Here is a 25,899-nt window from a genome sequence, read left to right on the forward strand (position 1 = left end):
CTGAGGATTTCAACACAACATATGGGCAGCATTAAGGGCATTAAGGATTTATAAATTCACATCATAGTTATAAAAACATATGAAGTCCGAAATATACTTGGGGTTAAATGGAATACATGTATTACTCATGTCAAATTAAATATTGATAGGTTCCCATCTGCATAAAAAAGAACAAAAGAAAACATTGTTTTTACAGTAGCCATATGAAAAAAACATTCCAGACACGAAGAAAGCAGTTCACTGCATTTACTTTAGTCTGATTTCTTTTTAAGCTGGAATTTCTTTTTACTTAAAGTTGCTGCTCTTTTACATTCTTCTAGGAAGTTAACCTTTACTGCAATGTGTGTGTACTTTACAGTGACTGGAAATCAATAATAATTCTGATACCAAGCCCTTTTTGTCCTGAAAAACTTAAAATATCCCTAAGACAGCATATTTCTTCAATACTACTCATGGGAATTTACTAATAATTACATTGTTAGATGTGAATGGAGAAATTGAGTATGTGAAATAAAAACCAAACTTTAAAATGAAAAAAGTCCTCAGAGCATAGGAAAAATTGTCAGTTATTGTTATTATGCAGATTTTTGTTCAACATATACACAACTGCAATAACCATGTTCACTCTACATAGGCAAAGTATCTGTATTCTTTCTCTTTATTCCATAGTTAAAAATCCAGAGAGCAATTCCCCAACAAAGACCTCTTGCTCTGATCCTAATGAGACTTGCAGTTCCAAAAGAGAAATCTACAGCTTCTCAGAGAGATGGGGCAAGATACAGCATCCAGCCTTGAATCGATGACACCTCAAAAAATACAGCAAATTGTTCAGGTACAAGAGCACACATTTTGTTTTGCCTCCTGACAGTTTTTGATTCACCATGGTTTATTTGCTGCAACTGAATTTACAATACTAATTTTATTTGAGTATGTCATTTAAGAAATGAATTACCCTATTTGCAGAGAAGCAGCTCTGATACATTCTGCAGAGAGCTCAGGAATGGTTAGGCAATGCTGTATATCCCAATGGAAACTAGATATTTCTCTTCAATAGAGAATTCCCACCAGAAAAGTTGCAATACCTTACATTAAACTGGCCAGTAATAATAGTAAAATCGAAGAGAAAGTGGAAAGGCCTCAGCAGAAACATGAAACCATGCATTATTGCAAATGTCCTGCCCCAAACCAGAAAAACATCCTCCAAGTTCCTTAAACAAGATAAAAATATGTTGTGGGACTGTAAATATCACAAGGGAGCCATCATGCTTACAGATAGGGGACTGGATAGTGTTCATTAGGGTGATAACGTTTTTGTCTTTTTTGTAAAACAGCTAGTTAGACACTTAATCAGGAGTCAAAAATTACACAGTTTGCAAAACTAATGCAACACAAACACCAGAAGAGTACAAAAATAATCGAGAGTCTCTGATCTCATAAAAAATAAATTTAAAACACAATAGCCAGTTTCAAAGCTGACAAATGAAACGTATATCATAACTGTATTAGCTTCCAGTTTAGGAACGTTTTATTTATGCTTCTGTCTCAAACCCTTTTACCACAGTATAAATTGGTTCTAAGTACCTTAAGTAGCTACATCTTGAGAAAGAAGAGAAAAAGATCAAAGACTTACAGTCAGCTTATCCTGCATGACTGTATTTCCCCTTTAGCCTAACAAATGTTAAGACAATTTGTTGCTAATCCTACATGTCTTCTTATGTCATCTCCAGCTATGGCAATGACAAAATTCAGCTTGATTAAAATACTTCAGCATTGGGTAGGACTCCAGGCCTCCATACATGGCTGAGTGGAGTATGCAGTACAGCTGATATGTTTTGCTTTGACAAGAAGTCCAAGCAAGCAAGTCACATGTAGAAGGAGTTATATTAGAAGAAATTTTACCATTAGATAAAAAGAAGCTGCCACTTGATCTTAAGAGTTATGAGAAGCTAGTCAAGTGCCTTGTTCACCATAAGATGGTGGACATGTCCTCATTTGTAACAAATTTTGTAGCAATCAGGGCTCTCTTGCTCTGGCAGTATGACCCCACCTCAGCAGTGACATGGGCTACATCCTGCAGTCAGCTCCCTGACAGGTTCACAGGCCCTTCAGGATTAAATCTTTATGAACTACCAGAAATGAGAAACGATAAAGAACTGTGAGAGAATCTGTTTACATTTTCAGAAAATAATTACAGTATCTTCAATTACCAGTTCTGATAAAATTTGTTACAAAATTCTAGGGAATGCAGCAACATCATTTCAAAAAAGAAAAGGCAGACTCAATTCAGCAAAATCAGTGAAATTAGAAATAGATCAAAGATTTCAGATTTGCTTGGCTACAGGTTTTCTATTGTAATGGGCTAACGAAACAAGCAAATTCACACAATCTGGATGGTGCTAATGTATGTAAAAATTAAGATTCACATTAAAAATGCCTGTACTTGGGCAAATCAATGCCTTCCATAAGTTAAGGCAATTTGAATGCCAATTACAGTAATTGTAGAATCCTATCCCTTCTCTCTCTGATACAGAGAAAGGGTCATCTCTTGTTACAAGTATGGAAAAAATCTCTTTCAACGGTTCTAGCCAATAGTCAACAATTTGATTTTTCTGTCGTTACATAATGATCCCAAGAATAAGACATACAAGCAGGATACACATCTTTATAACAGAATAGTATTGGTTGAAAGGGACACTGTCACCTAGTGCAATTTGAGGCCACTATAGAACCTCGGGGGTCTCCCACTGGACCCTGTGCCACTGATTATGACCCTCTGGAATCTGCCATTCAGACAGTTCTCAATCCACATCACTGTCCACTCATCCAGTACACGCTTCCTGAGTTTGCCTATGAGGATACTGTGAGACAGTGTCGAGGTAGGTAATATCTGCTGCTCTCTCCTTAACCATCAATGTAGTTGCTTCACTGTAGAAGGTTGGTCAAGCATGATTTACCTTTAGTGAATCAATGTTTACTACTGATCATTCATCTTCTTGTCATTCATGTGGAGAGAGGTGGCCTCCAGAATGAGATGTTCCATCACCTTTCCAGGGACTGAGGTGAAGCTGACTAGAAAGTACTTCCCTGGGTCCTTCTCCTCGCTCTTTTTGAAGACTGGGATGACATTTGCTTCTTCCAGTCCTCAGATACCTCTCCATGACCTTTCAAAGATGATCATAAGTGACCTAGCCCTTCTTGTTGTCCTTAATACCCTTGACCAGATTTAATCCCTAGACCTTGGCTTTCCTTGTTTCATTTAAACTTGGACAGTTTATATATATTTATTCCAAGTGGCCTGACCACTTTTCCATCTCCTGTGTATTTTCTGCTTATGTTTAATGACAGGAGTTCTTTATTCATCCATGCAGGTCTCTTGCTCCCTTTGGCAGATTTCTTATTCATTAGGATGCATCATTCTTGAGCCTGGAGAAATGGCAAATTCAGAAACACAGTAGCACAAGGGATGGAAATAGTGATTATGACTCCTGTTTTCCATCAGTACAAAAAGACCTGGTTTCATTGTCCCAGGAAGACTCACATTTTCATTATTCTATGAAGTGTGCATATGTAACCTTTTTACTACCATATTCACTTTTACCATACACTGCCATTCTAATTTGATTTGAATGCTGTGATGGCATAAGTAGCCATTCTTCACCAGAGCAGGAAATCTTCCGATTTAATTTCCCACTCTGTGAAAATGATGACACATAAGTGAGGATTTGCCTTAAACTTACCCATTAGCCACTTCATTATGCTGCCTCTGAGCTTTACTCTGCATTTTAACTACCCATAGAAACCAGTTTTGGGCAATCTGTTTTCCAACATAAAAATCAGGTTTGGCATAACTGGGTGTCCTATAATTTTGCTTCAGTGCTGACAATGTGACATCAATTTAGGAATGTCTTCAGGGCAATATCCTGCAGTTTTATGGCAGGAAGGGCATGAGAGCAGAGCATCAGAATTGTTTTGGATGCTACATGTGGAGATGAGAAAATGTCTAAATTTTGTGGCTATACACTACAAAATTTGTAGTGCATAGCTACAAAATAGAGTGACAATAACTAATGTACAATAGATATTTACTTTTAGTTGAACCCCTTTAACATCCTAAATACTTCATTGGCATTTGCTCTTCTTCCCTGCATGCCTTTGATATTAACATCGGTGTTTTGAAAAAAGTATGCTGGTGAAGGTAGCACTGCTGTTCTCACAAATTTCAGTAGTGTAGCATCAGCACAGACTACTGCCTCAGGATATTTTCCACCACAGCAAGGTTAGAGCAGGACCTCTTTTTCCCCTGTACTAATGGCCTGGCTAACCTCTTGGCAGAGTAGCTGAAACAGTCAATAATATGTAGTCTGCTTACAAATGTTTGAGTAACCAATACTCAGTCAACAGCACAGAGCAAGTAACACAAGTTAGGAGATATAGAACCTCTGATTTAATGTTCAGTTTAAGTATTCTGGCATCTATATGGTACTGAAAGTGGTTATCTTTCCTGTTGACTCAACAAAGCAGATGTTAAACAGAAGTGTCAAAGAATGCAATTGTATTTTGTGACCTCTTTAACAGTAAAGGGTTCTGGAAGTTCATCCTGATCAAGAACCTTCATCACTGTGCAGATTGGAGTCTATTCCCAGTCCTTTCTGAACTGCTGAATTTGCACAAAAGTCTCAAGACACTTCCTAAGTAGACAGCATTGAAACCCACACGAGGATTGTATTTCTGTTCCCTATGCTTTGAATTCACCTAGCCACAAAAATTGTTTTAACACTGCCTGTAAATACCTCCTGCTGTGACAGACAGATGTGTGAGAACCACATTATTTCTAGAAGGATCATCCCACCTACAAGGTTCATCTGCAAGCACTTCCAGCTGGCATCTTTCCAAAAATAGCCTGGTTAGTACACAACTTCCCACTAGAGCAGACAGCAGCGTGAGCTCCTGAACTTCAGAGCCATCATCTCCTTATGCAGCTGACAAAGCATCAGTCTCCGTATTCGAATAATTTGGCAGCAGTGCCAATCAACCATACTGACTTGCTCTGCAACACATTGGAGTGTTTAGGAAGTGCTACTACACTTGGCAACGCTGCTCCTTGTTTCTAGATGACTCTGTAGAACTTCACTTAGAGTTCTGTCAGAGATGACATGCACATAGTATAATAAACCTTTGTAAAGTTCATGACAACAAAAGGTGGGACTTCTTTCCATTTAGTTAAAAGTGTTCAGTTAGATTCAGAGAAGCATGGTGATACTGATTTCAGGGTCTTAAACTGTATGTATGAAAGTAAATAAGCATATGTCTGATCTAGATGTTGCTGAATCTCTTCTGCATTATTTGTGCACCATTCTTTTCTGATATAAAGCTCTTGTGTCCTTCCTGTCCAGGTGCACAGTGATCAGTCTTACTGCTCAAATATATTTTGTCCTCTATTCAGAATATCTCAGTATTAGGCAGCTATTAATGCTAGAATGAATAATTGCACAGATTACTTCCTCTGTGGTTAGGTGTTGCATACTGTCTGTGCTGACATGCTTGCCAAAAGTCTTATTCTGGCTGAAGAATACTGTGTGCATATAAACACAATTTATAATTCCTAGAGACTCCTTTCTCCTTCTTTCTTGAAAACACTGCTGTCCCTTCAAAGGACTGCTCTTCATTACAGCACACGAGCCAAATTCTTGTTGCTGTGAAGTTGAACGTGCACATGAGATGCCTGTGGCAGGCTGATAGAGGTAGCAATCTCTGCTTGATCTTCCTCACACACTCTTCAACTTGAGGCATTGCAAGGGGCCATTTCAGCCAATGGAAGCGTTAATCACAATAGAAAATAAAAGTGTACACAGGCTGCCTGCATGAAAAGGGGTTAATGTGATCAGTCCTATCAGGGGATAATAGAGTTTACCTTCTCTAAACACTTGTAATTTTAAAATTACCCAAAGAAGGTAGACACATGAAAAAAGACAAATGGGAGATGGTGAAACAACAGTAAGAAAAGAGGAGCTGAAATATACCCCTGTCCCAGCAGTATTAGCAAAGGGTACTTTTAAATTCGTCTATTTATGTCTATTATATGTAGAATGAAGGAATTTCAATTGTGGTAAAAATATAATGAGCTTTGTAAAAACCTTTGATTTCTAGCTTTATGTCTCCATATTCTCTGCAATGGATGCAAAACAGACAATGATTCATGACCCACATTCTGATTCATGAAATAATATTCATAATAGGTGAAGAGACCTAATAAACCAAGCATAAAAAAATAAAAGAGCATATATATACTAAGATGTTAATCCTGGTAATACATCAGTATTTTTTATCTAATCTTTAAATATAAACTAAAATATTCTACCTGAATTCTTACTTCTAAAACTCATTTTTTTAGGAAATCTTTAAGGTCACTAAGATTTTGATCTTTGTCCTAACATGAAAACACTCACTTTACAGGTTTTGTGTCTGGGTATCTGGAGGTGTCCCTCACTTAACTGTTTTTTTAATAACCATCATCAAATATTCTATCAAGAGATCACACAATTTTTTATTTACAACCAAAGGTATTACTTATCAGAACTAGCAGATGTGGTTGCTCAGTGAGCTACTGCAATTTCATATACAAAAGAGAAAAATATGCCATGCTAATGTTCTTTTCCCATCTTTGGAAAGCTCAGCAAGTCAACTAAATTCTCCTCTTTCAGTGATAAAAGACATTATGCAAAAGACCACTGAAGTTTAAACATATTAAATGCTTTTCCTATGAATAAGTGAAAAAAATTGATATGACTTAGGAAACGCCTGCATTCTTCTCTATGTTTATATTGCCACTTGGGTCTCCAGTTCCTATTGTGATGGTACGGCTCAAAGTCATTGTAGCAGTATTGATACAAACACAAAAACAACAGTGAGAGAAAATTCCTTTCAGATACATTTAGCATCTGACATATTCCCTTCATTTGTGCATTAATTGGTAACAGACATTTTTGAGCATCCTGCAACAGGAGGTGATTTGACTTTCACAAATTTCCCTAAGAGCAGAAACATCATCAGGAGCAATTTCAAGGAAATAATTATGGTCTAGACAGATTTATGACTTCTAAAGACCTAATCCAAAGCACATTAATGTCAGTGGAAGGACTCCCATTGACATCAAAGGCCTTTGGATCAATCCCCAACTGCTGTGGGAATGAATTCAGAGCAGTAATGATGGTGGACTAAATGCACACTTGGAGTTGAAATGTTACCACCCAGACCTCTTTATTCCTCAAATCAGATTAAAAAGTAATTTTCTGCAATTTCACAATTACTTCCAGATGCGCATCATCTCAAATGGCATTTTCCTCCATCTGTATGAACCAAACATGCTTAGAGATAGAGAGGTTCTATATTGTCTGAACTAATAACACAAATGAAAACCACAAGGGAAAATAATGTTGGAATTGATGAAGTTCTTGTTTTAAATGTGGACTGAGAAACCCTGGACTTCATTTATTCCCTTTAACTATGTTGTGATAGAGCTGCCAGGCCCACCACTTCTTTATTTACTGCCACAGTAGATTTCTTCTAATTAAATTTTCAATATTTTTCTCTAGCCCACTAAGCAAAACAAAGGACTACACATGAATCAGTGTTAGCCTCAAACTTGGCAGCCTGAGAACTGTCAAAAATGTCAGCTTCATATACTCTGCTTAATAACAGTTCTGCTGTCCCTTCTGTCCTCTTAAATGTATATTTACATGCTAGATAATTTGAAGCATCACTCTTCTCTGACCGTGTTAATTCAGTTTCACTCCCTTAGCAGTCAGTAACATTTTAGACTGTAAAATGAAATGCCAATGTCGTGTGTGAGTGGAAACCCACTCAAAGTTTTACACAGTCAAACTGAGCTCCAGGATATCACAGATCACCCACCAACATCAAATATTACTCTGAAGCGCACACACCTTCTATTTACTTCAGTTTATCAATGCTTTGGTTAGGCTAGTTTGGTTATCATGTATTCATTCTGATATGTGCATTCTCAATGGTCTCAAGTTTTGCTGGGAGGTCTAAATTAGATATTAAGAAAAAATTCTTCATGGAAAGGATTGTAAAGGGGATTCAGCTTAACAAAGGAAGGAAGTATCAGTTAAAAGTGTCCAAGGAATTAAAACTGTTCATGGTTAATATATTTTCTGGGCTATATCTGTAACTGGAAATGGTGCTTTGGGTATGTTGCACTCACCATCTATGGTGCAAGGAGTTATTTTTAACATTGTTCCAACTTGATTTCCTCAAGAATCAAAGCTTGTGAGAGCAGTGTGTAACTTTTCATACTCTCTCATCACATCTAATAATCCAGCCTGGCCAATTCACTCCACTGTGCAGAAGGGCAAAAGTTAGTCATTAAGCTCCCAAAAGTGCCGTGGAAGTAGGTATCTAGAAAAAGGCGCAATCCTACTGTTAGTCTAATTAAGGGCCATCAAAGAGCATTCATCCGTTGGCCACAAGTACACAGGAACTGCTCAGGAAGCTACTTTTTAAACAGGTTCTGCTCCAGTATTTTCTACCATGAAAAATTTAACTCATTGTATTTCAATACACCAGACACTAGTATGTCTCTCTGTTTAATCAAAAGCATTTTTTCAAGGCACACCAAGAAGGAGCAGCAACATACTTTAGGCATGATTTGGCACCATCTCTCAGATGACTTGACACTTCAGTGTATTTGTTATCAGAAGCACATGACAGCACTGCACCTGGACTATACAGACCAAAAAAAGTAAAAGTGCTTCAATTTAAATTTGTTGGCTTTCAGTTTAATACTGATAAACAAGTACTCCATCAATTCTCAAATGTAGAAGACAACCTTGGAAATCATATGGGTGAAACCCATAATGCATTAAAATACATGTGAAGCATGCTGATAGGGAATTATCAAAAGAAAAATTAGTTAGGGATGAATTTCTCCAGCACATTGATGTCATATTTTTTCCATCTTTACATCTTATTAGTGTGAATATTCACAGTAGATAAACCAGATCCTTGAGATAGAACTAAGAAAGTAACTTTGCTGTAATACTGAACTTCACTATCAGGGAGATTTTGTCTTAACGTGTACCTTTTCTGTTGTTCCTCCCTACTCCCTTCCACCACAGCTTTTTAAAATTTTTAATGTCTTTTCAACACGTTCAAGGCAAAATTCAGTTCGCCTACCTGTAGGCTGCTTTAAGTCAGAGGACATGACATAGAACTACACTCTATATTCTTAATGGAATACACAGTTTAGACAATTTCCCAGATTTTAAGCAGGTATGTTTGTTTACTGGAGTGCATTAGGTGAGACAATCCCTTCTTTCCTATGAAAATATCAGAAATGCAACCAGACATCTCCTACACCAACAATTCAATGCACTCTTACACACTACAGAAAACCAAACAAACAAATCAGCTAACAAGTCAGGGTAACCAGAAAAGCATATACATAAACCAGTACATTAAATATACTTTTCTTCAAATACAACATATCATGGTATTACTATTATGATGAAAATATGGGAAAAAATCAGTATGAACTTTGAAAAAATATGTTAGAATAACAGTATAACTCATTTGAGAAATGTGAATTACATAATGTGTATACAATGTACACAATATGACTCTGAAGTGATGATTCCTTATAAAATGCATTCCTGCAGAGGAAAACATTTGCTCCTAACATTGCCTCCCGCTGCAATTCATAGCCAGCAATTAAAATAAGTCAGAGAAAACATTTTGGTTTTTAGGTCCACTTTCAAGGAATTTAGCACTGATATATCAGGCAACTCAGTTACTTCAGGAAAACCTGTCTTCAATCAGAGTGTCAAGGGCGATATATAAGGCACAAAGGTAAGAAAACTCATACTTCTTTTGCCTTTCTTTCAGACTACAGCCATCAGGAGGAATGTGACTGTGCAGCAGAGGAAGGTGTACAAGCTACCAGCAAGAAGCCTCTTGCTATCACGAACATTGCTTTGAGATTGGGGGAATGTGTGTGGTTAAGCAAAAATTAATTTCCTCATATGACAGGTGAATTCACCATCTGTTTTATTATTACTATCCAGAAAAATTATGATGAGAGAGACTATTGTTTTCCTCTTCCACAGTCCTGCAATATTTTAAGTTATTTCTGAGCCTTTCAAAACTCTCCCTAGACCCAAATAGTAGCAATACATGCTTGTGGTACATAAATATTTGTTTCTGCAAATATATTTTAATTCAAACATTTAATCTTGCCAGGTAAACATAAGAAACATAATGCTGATATACTTTTTACAGAAGACTTAGCTCATTGTTTTAATTTCCTGTTTATATTAGCTTACATCACTTGATGAAAATACTAACACATCTTAAGAAGTACATTTTTTCTGGTTTCTCAAGAAAACATTTGATTGCCACCATCTCATTAGAGACATCACCTTTTCATTTGAATGAGATTTAAATTGAGGGAAGCTATTGAAAAAATGGGGCTGATGTGCCTCTGCAGTACTGTAATACCTGATTCCTCATATCTAAAGCTGTTTTTATGCTGGATATCAATATGCAATTAGAAAGAGACAACATAAGTGCTGGGTCTCTGCAGAAGATTCTTTGGGCATTTGTAAGCTCCTTGCTTGTTTATGCTGCCAGAGTCCATCAAACAACTCTCATGTCGGCACAATCAAGCCACCAAAACGAATGGCTAAAAATACAGCCAAAGCAAAAGATAACAATAAGCAGAACAACTGAGTCCTCATTTGAAGATGAAACAATGTTTTTGAGTGAGCAGTATGTGATTAACCTGCTTTATATGGGGTCAACATGATTTATTCTCACAGCTATGCAGTCAGCCTTAGTCCTGGAACTCACTTGCTGTCAGAGGGAAGCTTTTCTCAAATCAACCCTCCCCTATGTCTCGCTAACACTTGGAGCTCATACTTAGGAAAATTAACTGTCATGTCCTTCATTTAAATTATTTCCACCCCTGCTTGAAAATAATTGTTAGTCTAACAGACAGTTTACCCATGTGCACTTTCTTCTTTCCTGTCCATCTATCTGCTGCCTGCAATGCTTCAGCACTCTAAAAGTAGATCTTGAAAGCTATTGACAGAAAGGGGGAAGAAAGTTGTCCTGATTTTGTAAAAATTCTGAGTATTGCTAGAACAGTACTCTCTTGGCTCAATACCAAAGAATAAAAAGCAGCAGACCATTACATTGTAACACAACTGTGTGGTTCAAAATAGAGGGATAGTAGTGGCTTTGCTTTGAACCTTTATTAGCAGCACCACAATTCATTTAAAAAGCTACTTTGTGTGTGGGGACGAACCTCTTACCTTTGGTAGCTATTCGAACACACTGAGTTTTGGTTTCCTGTTAAGGAAAGAAAAGTAAAGATAACAGTCAGTTCAAGGGATTTTTCTTGCCCTCTCCAGTCCACAAGTTCATCTTAGATCTACTGATCAGCTGGTACAACCCAATTAATTGGCTCAGGGCTCTGGGCTTATCAGGGCTGGAGGCTGGGGAATTTTGTCTTGATTGGACTGTGCTGTCCAGGATAATAATGGGGAGAAAAGGTGCAGGAGAGCCCAAATACAGCAGGAAGTTCAGGTTATTCAAATCAAATGGAAATCATGACATAAGAATACAAACAAAGGATGCAGCAGGAGGAAAAGGGAGGAGTGGTGCTCCTATTTATGTCACAGCACAAAAATCCTGAGCTTCTGTTGATCTGAAACAGCATTGTGCAGCAAAGATACATTTGCTCAGCACTGCCTCCAAAATTATGTCTTGCTGCATCCTCTTAAGGAATCACCTGAAGCACATGAGCAACATGCTCCCTCATCCTTCTGGGTGTGGAATAAGCACAGATGCAGCTTAGATATCCCTCTACATATGACACAGTTAATTTACAACCTATACTGTCTGCCCAGGAGACAGTGATTTGACAGCAGCGTGCTTCAGAAGATGCTGCACATGCAAAGCCAATTTGCATGTAATTTACTACTCTTTCCCCTCACTAGTTTGGTCAGCAATTAAAACAAATGAACAGAGAAATTACTTGGTTATGCAGAGTTTGGACAACTTTAACAGACAATGATCAATCATAAACGGGGTTTCTGACCTTACTGTACAATGTGCAGTCATTTTAAAGGAAAACATACTGTAATAGCATAAGTTTGTGTGAGCATAAGGTATTAGATCACTCTAAACAATATTAGCATGTAATTTGAAAATATAATAATGACAGTCTCACTCTTAAAATATGCTTATCCTCCATCCCTCAGCATTCCATCCCCGAATACATCCCCTGGCATCTGTCTCCTCTTGAAGATTCAAAACCAAAAGGTAAAATATGTCGATGCCAGTTTGTAAACACAGTTTGTAAAGAGCTAGCAAAACGCTAAATTGAGGCACTGTAGGTGTTCAGTAAGGACAATTTTTCAATCAAAATGAAAGCCCTGCAAAGTTTACTAACATAATCATACCCATTCTCCCTAGTTACTGGATTTACTTGTCTGTTTCAATATATCTGTGAGGATCACAGAGTAACCTCCTCTCAACCCTACCATGTACTTCAGAGCCTTTACTTCCCTCTGCCTATTTTGGATCCCACTGGTTTACAGCAAAGCATCTGTTTAAATATTCTGCAGTTCAGATGTTATCTTGCAACCACTAGATCTGTGTCCTGGAAGAATGCAGTACAGTTCCCCTCAAAACCTCCCCCTAAATCCCTGCAGGAACAGAAATTTGATCCAAAGTTTCAAACATAATGAAGAAATATGTTTTAGGATTAAAATCTCTCACAAACTGAAATCAAGTTTAAGCAAAAAATACTCCAAGGCAAGGCTGCCTATTAGCAAGGATTTGTTTAGTCACCAGAGTGACCCAAGCATAAGGAAGAATAAATGCCACTTCTGCTCCTTTCCAATGGTTCTTCTGGATATCAGTGATTATCAGTCTAGCCTTTCTAGTTCCTGTCTGAACTGCCTGGACACTTCCATTTTCTAAACTATATATCCAAATATTAAATTTTAAATACCTAAAGTTTCTCTGTCTACCACATTTTCCCTTCTCACCAATCCTTTCCCTCGCCCTCATTTTTCATTTACAAGAGGAAAAGCCATTCAAGAGCAACAGCCTGGGGCTTGCTGAGCCACAGTTGCTCTTTGCACCTGGAACCTTGAAACCTCTCCCTGACACTTCTCCTCCTTCCATATGCACACAGAGCCAGTAGCAGCACTCAGCAGCAGAGTTAAAAAGAAGCACCAAGGAGGTAATGAAGGTAAATGTTAGCCATAATTCTACTGCACAGCAGTGCTGCAAAACTGATGTACACTTTCTCAGAAAGACTTTCAAATTCGTGATGGCCCAGGGGTTACTTTTGCTCAAGAAAATGTTTCCTTTTTATTTGATGTCCAGTGTGATAGTCTTAAAATTTTGCAATGTTTTACTAGCCTACTGAGCAGCCCACATTCTCTTTATCCTGCAGTAATTTAATCTTCTGAAGAGTTAAGGTACTGAGAATTGGGCAAAGTACTGCAGATGTTATTTACTGAGGATACAGTCACAGTCCTGAAATTACTTCCCTCAGACAATTACTATGAGATGCATTAAACTCTCATCTAGTAGCAGTTTCTATGACACGAGGCCGATGTGAAATGTGAATGGCACACTGCCATGCTGTCACAGCACCAAGGGGATTTCAGCCACGCCACTGCCAACACCTCCCACGTCCGACTCCAGCAGCCCTAGCTGTCACCACAGGCACGTCTGTGCCTCCTTCCAGGAGAAAGGTGCTGTCAGCACTTGCCTTCTCGACGCTGCTCATGGCCTGGAAGTAGATGTTGTAGCCTTTCCGAGGAGCCAGTGGCGGGTTCCAGAAACCTTGGTACGTCCTGTTGTCACCCACAGTAAAGGGGGCTGGCTCTGGCAGGTTTCCTGGCGGCAGCTGAGCAGCAAAATAATATGGTGACCCTCCACTAAGGGCAGTCTGATAGGTGACAGGAATTTGGTAGCACTCCATGGCACCAGTTTCTCTCTTTGTTCGGTGTGGGTGCAGCTCTTCAACAACAATCTGGTAGGCACTGGTGAGACAGAGGAAAAAAGGACAAGACAGGAGATGGATGCAGAGAAGAAACAAAGGCCAGAAATACAGCAAAGCTATTTATTTCAGCTGATGGAAAGAAGCAGCATCCATTTTTTTCTTCATTAAAAACAGCAATACAAATCCATACATGACCTCTTATTATTACTTTCTTTTAAACCTTTTTTTTTTTTTTTTTTTTAAGAAACACAGGAAAAAATGTGTTAAACTACAACAGATTAAACTCTCGGCTGATCAGAAGCAATCTGAAGTTAGCATTTTCCTTTGAAACAGTATTAGAGAAAGCTGAGCTTCAAGACCCAACATAATGGCTGCCTCCAGGCTGTGCTTAAAGCACCAATTTGCAGTTGTCATATCATTAGAGACAGAATGTGCTGACAGGCTTCTCCACCTCTTGACCTTGCTGTGGCTTCTATCTTGGCTCAGAGCTATGCAGATCTAAAGTACAAGTGACATGCTGCAATACAAGCACAGATGGACAGAAATCTGTCCATTCCACTGAAATAGACTGCCTCATTCCTTTACAGTTGTCAATGATAAAATGTTATGAATTGCTGAAGCAGAGAGTATTCAGCCCATCAAAACACCATCTCAACCTCCCAATACCTCTGTTGAAATGGATCATGGCTTGGCCACTTTTCAAAATCACCTGCTCAAAATAGAACAGGTAATTATAATTCTTCTTTCTTCTTTAGGGGAACTACCTAACTGCAGGATGTTACCAACTCATTATCAGCTTCCTCTGCTTTTCAGAAGGACAGAATTTACATAGTGAGAGTAGAAGGCAATCCTTCATTTTATAAGAAAAAGAGGTTTGGGGATTTTAAGGCATGTAGTCAAGAAACCTGAAGCTTTTGAATTAAACTGGCAGACTTGTCTGTCTTGGGTTTGTTATAAAGCTTTCTGAACTGAAAAGGTAAAACTGAACCAAGTTCTCAAAGTGTCACTGCATTGCTGCAAGGACTCTGAAAGGCAAAGACAGTCCTCCTCCTTTCAGAAATTGTGCGGCAGCATTAAATTATTTTGTCAATTTTCTCTGCTACTGCTGCCTAGAAAACCCAATAACTGCAGTGGCAGAGATGAAGTATGATACTGGAGAATGGAAGAAAGAGGAGAAGAAATAAAATGGGAAATTAGTTTCACGTCTTTCTTAAGCTGAAAGAAGATGTTAGCATCCCCTTTTCCTAGCATATAAAAATTAAGCAGGAATGTCCCTTTCTTCCATTTCAATGTACTCAAGAAGAATGTAGAAAGTCATGTCAGTTTTGAAAGTCTAGGTAGAAAGGAGATTGTAAAAAAAAAAAAAAAAAAAAAAAAAAGTTAGATCTGGGGATATTTATTTCTCATAAACTGACCATGAACTGACCTCAGTTATACATCACCCTCTGTGGTAAACTCTATGTATTAACAACACTTTCCAGTTGATGGGAACTGTACCAACAAATCACCTACACAAAACCCCTGCATATCCAGCCTATTTCTTTATGCCTCAAAATAAATATACTTGCAAAAACCCCCAAAAGCACGGATATTTAAAAAACTTGACAGGATGAAAAATACTTTTAAAATTTTTATTTATAATGTCCCAAGCTAAGAAATTACTACTGGCATTCATTCCCTCTCTGGCCTGGCCCTGGACCCAGGCAGAGTAAAAACACTGTTTCAGAATTGGGCAGACAACCAACTGGAGAGCCTTGGGACACAAACACCATGTCTCTGCTGCCTGAATTCTGCAGACTTCTCTCATCAGCTGCCAGTGGTCTGGGACAGACACAAATTCTGCTCTCAGAAGTGACAGAGGAGAAGGAAACTTGTCTGTGGCACCCTGGGAGCTTCAAAGGAGAAAGACAGCAGGGAGAGAGGAAGGACAGTGCAATGCCTGCACGTGACGAATGCAACAGTCCCCCTGGAACAGCCTGGTTTGTCATACAGCTCCAAAAATGAGATGCACCACAGCTACCAAATCAACCCCTCTTTCCCCCTCCATTTTACAGAATAAGGGATAAATGGGGTATCTTAAGGCACATCTCTTTTTTAAGGGTCAAGTCTCTTTGTAGACCAAAACAAAAAATTTAAGGTGAAGGGCATGAGAATCAAACTGGTTTAAAAGTCTCATTTTATAGCATTCTTTAAAAGAACACTGATTTTTGAATGGGATATAAAAGATACAGCAAAATTTTAAGCATGAGACCACAATAAAATGTGAAGGTTCTGAAAATATTTCAAATAAATAAAAAAATGCTTTTTGGACCTCTACATATGAAAAGCCACAATACATGGAAAATAAGACATAGATATACATATTGTAGTCATCTACACTTACACAACAGAAAAAATAGGAAATGACAGAAACTGTTTTAAGTCTCCAACAAAGCTTTATTTTTATTTTTTTTAATGTAGTTCCAATAAGTACGTTTAAATAAAAAATTTGCCTATCCTCTTTAGATAGTTGATCTGGCAGTATTTTTCTTGCAGCATTATAAGACTAACAAGACATGGAGGAATACAGACATTTACCTCTGGGCCCTTTGTGATACCATCTGTTTAAAGCCATTTACAAAACACTGCAGTGGCTCCAGAACAACACTGTTACTCTATGTGCACACAACAATGTTCAGAAAGGACACCCTGCTGTAACATGCAACGAAACAAGTCAAAGCTAAATTTGCAATTTGAAAAGTGGGGTGTTCACTGGCTGCAAATGTGTTTTGATATCAGGTATTAGTGAAAATTTAACTATGTACTCTGCTTATTCCTGTGTCTTCACATATAATTAATCCTAGCCTCAATTATCTTAGGTTTTATATATAAAATATATATATATATATATATATATATATATTTTTTTTTTGTGCTGGTGAGAATTCAGTTATTGGGAGAGATTTTTTTGTGACGGGAACTGAGAGAATTCCTAAAATAGCATTTTTTTCCTGGTCTTTCCATACAGCAAAGAAGGATTAAAATAGGGAAATAAAGAGAGAGGAGTGGAAAGCTTAGACGACAATATTCCTTCTTTTTGATGACTAAAATAAACTCTGAGCTATTCTGAAGAGCAATAAAAATTTCAGAATCTGCTACATAAGTCATCAGGATCATAAAGGCCAAACAGTTGTCTGAGACAGCCAGGTAAGCAGAGAAATTTTGAAGATAGAGCAGCTGAAGATCTCCTCAGCTGAAATTTTCCATGAAGAAATTATTTGTCATGACAAAATCTTTTTTTGTTAACTTAAGAAAACCTGTACAGTACCTTGCTATTGACTAAGAAAATTGCAAAAAGGTGAAGGAGATCTCTGACAACATCCTCCTTTTTATCCCTGCCTAAAATTTCAGGCTCCCAAAGAGATATGGCAGTGGTGAATGTTGTTTGTACTTTAGCCCTATTCTGACTACACTTTAAATACCCACTAGACATTTCTCTCTATGTGTCTACTGAGATACATCTTCTCTCTTTGACAGGCACCAGACTGACTGACGAACCCAAGTTTTAGTTCCACCTCTTGGAATTCTAATTGACAGCGATTGTTTTAGTTGCTCTCCACCATGGTGCCCTTAATTAATCTTGCTGCAAAATGAAAGCAACCTAATTCACGTTATGGAAGCACAAGAAAAGCACTTTAACAATCAAATGAAATAAATTTAATCATTAAAAATGAACTCTGATTCCAATGTACACTCTTTGTAATCCTCATCTGCAGTAGGATTTGAAAACAAAAAATTGTTTTTCTGGTACTCAGTTAGGAACCTTCAGGAAAAGGTACAGCAACAAATCACATCTTCAAATGAATCACCAAAGCACCATTGATTCTACTGACTGGAATCTCATTCACAAGATTGATGGTGAAACTATACGTGCTTCAAAGTGAGCCTGAACCATCCAGCTCTTTGTCTCCCTTTGCATTTCTAGTTTGTAATTTTGTTTTAAAACTCCAGGAGGCCATAAAGAATGCTAGGGATTGCACAATAAAACCTGACAGTGAAGGTATGATTAGAGTCATGTTAAAACTGTGACAACTAGGGCAGACAGGCAGTGTCTTAAAGAAATACAGCACATAGATTATACTTAAGATATGGAACACCTGCTTGCTGAGGGGCTCAGTTTCACAGTGAGGGGCTGTGCTGATGGGGAGGCTATGATGGAAATCTGATTATAGAGTAAATCAATTTGTAAAAGCAAAAGAGTATCAGACTAAACTTTTTCCCTTTCCCTATTTTTTAACTTTTCCTATTATTTTAATGTTTTTAACATGAACCTACTGATCTGAAATGAAATTACCATCTACAGGTACAGAGACTACAGGACTGGGTAGAAAAAAAAAATTCAAAAAGCCAGCTGCATTCTTCAGGGTCAGGTTAAAGAACAGCATCCAAGTCTCTTCTACTCCATCACAACTGCAGGCACGGTGATCCATTTTTTCCCCACCTACCTAGTAACACTCATTATGGCAGTAATCCAGCTTCTAGAGGAAACAAAACTGCAGTATGGATGGAGTGAAGTTTCACTAAAATGTATCATAAAATTTAGAAAAATGCATTGAATCAATTCAGAATTTCAGTATGCTACATTTATCTCCCTATTAAGAAGCTGCTGAAAAGTGCCTGACTGCAACATGCATAGCTTCAGAAAAGGCAATAACACCCTGTCTTCTGCTTCCCCTGGAGAATGCTTCTCATTCCAAGTAAGGAATAAAACACCTGGTTGATTTTAAGAATAAAGCCCAGGTCTCCAGTTATGGTAAAGGACTTATTTCCTTGGCCTCTTGATGTTAGGTTTTAGAAATTAATTCAAGTGGAAAGGCAAGATGACAGAAAGGAAGGAAGAAAGAAGTATGTTTTTTGAGAACACAAAGAACAGTTATTATTACTCTGTGAAACTATCACTATCAAACCATCTATTAACATTTAGTACATGGGTCCTTTCTGCCATCTTCATAGGCCACAGTGACAAGCTCATGCCATTGAACTGACGATGCTGTGAGGAAAACCAACAGAATAAATGTGAGGTTTACTCTGTAGCAAGTTCCTCATCTGCAAGTACAGAGCAGAGAAACCAGAACTTCTTGAGCTAGGGTAATTTTCTAGCAGCATGAGTAATTCTCTAGCCACATCCCATCATGCTACCAGTTCACAAAAGAACCATCCCTCCAGGAGAGAAACCCAGCACCCAGGAATGACCTCCTGAAGATGTGTGGTGGGATTGAAGGTGGAAGCCCGCTGCTGTCAGCACAGGAGTGCCCTGGAGCAGCTTCCGCAACGAAGATGTGCACCAGTGCCATCAGTAGATCCCAGTGGTGTCCGGCAGGCGTGCTCTGGGCAAGAATCTGCCTCAGCTCCCTCAGGTGGCCAGACACAAGACTGAAAGGATGTGGCACGGATTACATGACAGACATATCACACTTCCTAAATAAGGGCAGCTTCATTAGGGCCAGCAGCAGGACACTCAGAAGTCTTTAAAAGCACCTACAAAGGCATATAGTGAAACAAGTTTAAGCACCTGCAGATTTGGGAGCATTTTCAGACCACAAGTCTGGAGTCCATGGTATTAATTAAAAAAAAATTTAAAAAAAAAATCCCTATTTTAAGAATCCAAGTCCCATATTGAAAGCAGCCCTGTTTGCCAAAAATCCTAGGTTTGCCCCAGAGCAATTTCTCAGAAATGAATGATATGTGGGATTACAATTTTAAACATAACACATCAAAATCTCCTACAAAGGGGATGAATCTGGATTATCATCTATGACAGAATATAAACAAATAACTTGATAATATCAATCATAAGAGTGACTATATGATAAGCACATAAAAATGTATATAGATATGTGACTCATCCACCCCCAATATTCATATAAAACATACATTCCTCTTAATGGAAATAGACTTAAGAAACAGTTAATTTTCCTCTGCTTTTAGGGCTTGGGCATGTGACTTGGCATCAGCTGAGCCTTGATAGCAGACTTAATGTAACACAGAATGAAATGCATTAGCCAGTGTTTCTCTAAAGTGTCACAAGGGTAATAGCATGAAAACCTTCTGATGCTCAGCAGCTAATTAACCCCCAATTAGTCAACCCTGCCCCTGAATATTGCTGATGCAGCCACATCAGTAAAATACAAATGGAATCAAATAATATCATAAAATTTTTACACTAACAAGTAGAAGTAAAGAGCAGGATGTGAACTAATCTTTGCAAACAAAATTAAATTATCTCTCAACAGAGAACAGAAAGGGAAAGACCCCTCAAAGTTAACATAAATGAAACATTTTAATATGATTAGAGGACATGCCAAATAAAATTTAATAGCTTGCTACATGATTCCTAGTAAGACACACTCTCATAAGAAAAAGGTCAAATAGTTTGTATTCATCACTATTATGCTCCCATTTCCCCATAGCTTACAATTTTCCAATCACACATACATGCTACAGAGTAGCTGACTTTGAAGCACTGGAGAGGAAGTGTTATTTTGAAATCTACCTTCTGACAAACACCTTTCAGCATCATATTTCAGAGGCACTGTGAGAAAGTAAAATGAAATTATAATGGCTAGAATGTGGTTCTGGGGACCCTATATCAAAAAGGTCAGGTAGCTGGATGATTCAAGTTGTGACTATCTTTGAAAAAAACCCTTCTAAATGCAGAATTTTTAAAATTACACATCTATTGGCAAACTAGGTGTAGGTAAGAAAAAAAATAGTGATGTTAAATGAATATCACTCAGAAATGAACAGCTCTATATACACAACAAATATTCAACTACTGATTTTTTATATATATATTTTGTTTTATTTTGTTTTTTTACCTGATAGGTGCACCTTTGGCCTGTGCAGGTCTCAAGAGTACAGTTATTGTAGTAGCAGTTTCATTGAGAGATGCATCCACTCCTTCATAGTCTGGTAAAGTGGGAGCTGATTAATGTAGAGCGGGGAGGAAAAGGACAGGAAAGAAATCAGTTAAAACATTTAGAATTTTTATGAGTTTGTGGCTGCTTGGATACAGAACAAAGCCACAATCTTTATCAGCCATGTGAGTATTTTTAAACAGTTGTTCCAGTCAGGCAAAATTTTTTACTGGGGCATGAACTCCCATCAAATCATGACACCTCTCAACTTGAAACAGTTTCATTCAAGAAGGACAGAAATGGAGGAGGTGAATGAGAAGAAACCCTAAACTACAAAAATCCCCACATTTTTGGCCTCAATTTTTCTACCCTGCAAATAACGACAGTCACCATGTCAAAGACTCAGCTTCTACCATCCTCCTTAAACAATTTAAGAAACTTCCATACTTCATCTTGAACAGCATGGGAAACAATGCTAATACCAGCCAGTGTGCAGGAAAGTTGGACTTTATATAGACATGCATCTGTGGGCTAGAACTGGATCAGGGAATCCATTCCCATGCCCATTCCTATCAATGGATGGCCAAGCTGCTCATTAATCAGCTTCAAAACCACTATGAAAGAACAAAATCAAAGTCAAAACCAGAAGTAGTTCAGGAATTGATTCACTAATGGACTGTCAGACTGTCACGCCTTCATGGCAGCAATATTTGTTGTGGGTGGGATGGCTTGTGTTGGGAATTACTTCAACCATCCAGCTTTAATCTGCTTCCTGTTACAGTCCTCACTGGTAATATTGCTGCTGACTTCAGCCCCAGTGCAAGAAAAGAAGCAGGATTTTCTGTGAATCAGAAAATAACAGATTTCTAATAATTACTAACTTTTCATAAGTTTGAAAACTATCTGCATGTTTGTGATTTTTTAAATTATATGGCTGTATCATTATGAAATCATTAATGAAGCCTGTATATTTCAAACTAAATTTTCAAAAAAAGATGTTTCCTAGCAGGATATGAATCATTTAAGTCATAATAATTTTACAGTACTATGCCAATAGATAGAAGAGCTCTGAAAGATTAAAAGCCTTGCTTCATTAGTCCTAGATCCTAGATGAACACAAAACATGCTCTTATTTCAGGAAATAATATTTTATAGAATTAATGTTCATTTAATGTTAATTTAAAAATTACTGCTTACACCATGTTCATTAGAATCACAGTAACCACTTGTAAGATTAGTTGAAAGGAATAATTTCAGCCCTCATTAAACTAAAGTTTGCATTTTCTGAAACATGCATTCCTTCGTGTTATGTACCAGCCATGCAGAGCAGAACTAGACAAAAGTTCAGCAACATAAAGCAAGATAGAAAGAACAGGCTGAAGTTCAGATACAAGGGTGTCACAGCTTGCCTTTGAGCTTTTCTAGCATTAACCATGTCTTGCCAATTAGCAAGATACATACTCTGTCTAGAAAGTTGTGCTATACTGGATTCGGGACATGATTCCCAAAATTTCTATTTGGAAAAAGAGGGCATATCTGAAGAAGTCTGAATTCACTGTAGTCTTAAAAAATCCAAACACATTAAGGAACTTTTTTCTCCTCAAAATACTGAAATATCAGACATGCTAGCAAGACATGTACCTCTTTTCTTTCCTTCTGCAAAGAGGTTAGAAGACAAGTATGCAAGTACTACACCATCATAAAATCTGAAAATTTATGAACTACAATTTGTTGTGAAAAAACACAAGGACCCTTAAAACAACCTAAATAAAATATCAGGCTTCAAAACAATCTAATAGCCATATAAATAGAACAGAACACATAATTTGGGTTTTCTTTCTGCACTGGTTGGGTTTTTTTGAAGGGACAGGGATATGAGGAGTGCTAGTGCTTATGTGCTGGGGTGGAATCCCACAAACTCTTCCAGTTAGCCATGACAACTATAGCATTTAATTTGCTACATAATTCAAGGCGTTCCGCCTTGAATTTTCTCACATCTTGATTAATGTGTGTGTTTTCATGTACTATTAGGAGACTACATGAACAGACAAAAATCATAGGTGCATTCCATTACATAATTAACTTCTCTTTACAGGACAATCTGAATTTAATCATGACAGATAACAAGGAAAATAGCCTGCTTTGTGTTCTTTAAATTTGTAAATTACTGACTTGCTTGATCTCTGCCAATCTCTAAAGTCATCATGTCACAAAATCAAGTTTTTCTGAATATAGCATTAACTTACGTTCCACTATCAACTGCATAAGCCACTATCTTATTTTTTGAGGATAACACTGAAATCTAAGAAAATAAAAATACCAAAACATTTCATTCGACATAACTGTCTTCTAGAGTTTACAGTGCATTATTAAGACAGATAATGTCTAAGTTGGTGCACTGAAGAAAATTAATAAAGGCAAAAGGAAGAAGACCTACATGAATCTGGCAAATGAAATTCACACACTGTCCCAACTGCCCTGACCCTGTTACAGCTGTGTGCTGCTAAGTAGTGTCACCTTCAGTAAGTCAGTAATTTTCTGCACCTGACTTTACTAACCTGCAAAACAGATGCAGTTCTTCGTGACCTGTGGAGTGTTGACATGCCTAATTAATTAAGGTTTACACAGCACTTCAAAATCTTTGGATGAAAGATTACACAGATTACACAGAAAAAACAGTTCACAACTACAGCCGAGCAATTTTCACCTCATGCAAGGATTAATCCCTGAACGTATGCTACCCTGTGGTGAGTACACCCAGAAACATTTTTAGTAACATAATTTCCTAACATGGTAGGATTTTTTGTGGGGGTTTTCTTAAGCATGTCGAAATTTCTTGAGTCATATAAAAATATTCAAAATACATTTCCCCCTTCCTCTTCCCTGTTTTGTCTTTATGCTGTTGTTGGTTTTTACCTGAGATGTTGGTTGTTACATTGATGGTAGTTGCTGGTCCAAACCCTTTGACGGTGCTTGCACGTATGAAGAACTGGTAAGTAGTCCCAGGGTGCAGGTGAGAAAAGACGTGGTGTGTGCTGTTCCACAGCTTGGATACTGTCTGTGGAGGTCCTGCCACTGGAACTGCAGGATCAAATGACTGTATACTGCTATAGCTGACCTAGGGAAACAACAATTTTTATGACAACTCTTAAAAGTTTTGGTGCAAGAGATTTAGGTTAGCTTGGCTGGAAAGGAAACAAAAGACACATGCTCATCTAGCTACACATTTATCTTGGGGATACCACAGAATCACATAATTATTTAGGTTGGAGAAGATGCTTAAGATCATTAATTCCAACCATTAACCCAACAATGCCAATCCAGCACTAAACCAATGAGGATTTCATGTGTACTACTGAAGAGTTTGCCTTACTTGAAAGGCTGTGCAGGCACCCTTCATCATTACTGTTGGATGACACACTCCCTTGCTGGTTATAAAACCCCCATCTAACATTTTGAGCAAAACAATTTGAATTCTCTGTAGCTGCTTTCTCAGGGTTAATGTCACTGTTAATCCACTGCCTTTTGCATCTGTTTCCAATTAAAAATTAAGGAAGCATTTATCTGCTTTAATCCTATTCATCAACTGCTTTTACATAGTTTATCTATGGAAAATTTCACTGTTACATTCCACTGAGCAGAATCCAGCAAATAACTGAGTGGGGCTGAGCTGCCCACCTGGTTTTACTCACACTATTTAGTGAATTTAGTCTACATTAAATAAATAAACAGATTTTTAAGGGGTTTTGATCTGTTGGTTTGCCTTCCTATAATTCAGTAGTACACAAAATTATATCTTTTGTTCCTTTAAAAGAGGAGTGCTGGAAAATGTGGTGTTTGTTGCTCAAATCAGATTGTGTTACCTGTTAACCTCCTGTGGAGGTCCTGTGGAGGTCTTTACTTTATGAGAAGGCTCATAAAGTAAACAGAATTTATAAGAAGATTATCTAAAGATCTAACAAAGCTAAAAAAAACATTGCTCCGAATTTATTAACCATCTTACTCTTCATATAACCTTTTCTTCTAATGAATAAAATTTTGCAGATCATGGCTATCATGGCTTTGGAATGGTGTCTAGTAACAATAAAATATTTTTAAGGCACTTGACAGGGATAGACAGTCATATGCACCATAATTACATATTTTGAGTATCTAACCACTCCAGAAAATTGTGTATTCAGTAAATGAAAGGAGCATACTATTGAATAACTGCTAAAAACACTCACTATCAGACACCTCTTGATGCACCTCCCTCACCCCGTCCTATGCTTGTTAGGTGTTTAATGATTACCTCATACTGAGTAATGATGCCATTTGGATCCACAGGTTCCTTCCAGTTGAGGAAGATTTTATCTTCAAAAGGAGTTCCTTTCACTGATTTGGCAGGTATAGGGCCTGGCACTACAAACAAAATGGAAGTTTTAAAAATAGGAAATTCAAGAGATAGAAAAACTAAAGAGATTACAGAACATCCTATTAAAACCAAAAGTGAGCATGGGCCTATTTTTATTAATATTCATTTGCATGCAAAAGGCAATAGTAGAATGTGTGAAAAAGCACTTCAAAGTATATTTTGTCATTTGCAGTGCAGAGAGAGCATGAAGTTGAAACATTAACATTATCCCCACATATGGTTTTCAAAACTCCATGCAAAGTCAAATTGTCTCACAGTATAGCCAGGGGAAACAGCTCAAGCTAGATTACAGCTTCAGGGAACATCACTGAACTCTGTAATAAGCGTATCTTAGGACAAGGACTACATGGTTCTAAAATTCTTTGAAATTGAAAAAAATCATTTTTCCAGGCAAGGAAGAGCTTCTGTTACACAGCTTCTTCCAAAGGAGAGAAATTCTTATGAAATAGTTCTCAATCACATCTTCTTATGATTTATTGTTTTAAAAGAAATCCTCATTTAAAAGAGAGGGTTAAACATGGGGAAACACACCAGCTCAGCTGCCATTT

The 25,899-nt window shown here is 37.6% G+C and overlaps 1 protein-coding gene across 12 annotated transcripts in view; it reads right to left on the reverse strand.

Moving 5' to 3' along the window:
• The window catches only part of PTPRK (protein tyrosine phosphatase receptor type K), a 376,393-nt gene that overhangs the window by 55,819 nt on the left and 294,675 nt on the right, over positions 1-25,899 (reverse strand). For all 12 annotated transcript variants that reach the window (XM_077782214.2, XM_085576521.1, XM_021547162.4 and 9 more), the window contains exons 9-13: positions 25,229-25,338; positions 23,854-24,055; positions 20,899-21,004; positions 13,808-14,081; positions 11,331-11,367 (exon numbers count right to left, since the gene is read on the reverse strand). In XM_077782214.2, coding sequence (XP_077638340.1) covers positions 11,331-11,367; positions 13,808-14,081; positions 20,899-21,004; positions 23,854-24,055; positions 25,229-25,338 — 729 coding nt within the window. The remainder of the gene's footprint in view (positions 1-11,330; positions 11,368-13,807; positions 14,082-20,898; positions 21,005-23,853; positions 24,056-25,228; positions 25,339-25,899) is intronic.

The sequence above is a fragment of the Lonchura striata genome, chromosome 3 (assembly GCF_050655825.1).
Source record: "Lonchura striata isolate lonStrDom1 chromosome 3, ASM5065582v1, whole genome shotgun sequence".
NCBI lineage: Eukaryota > Metazoa > Chordata > Aves > Passeriformes > Estrildidae > Lonchura > Lonchura striata.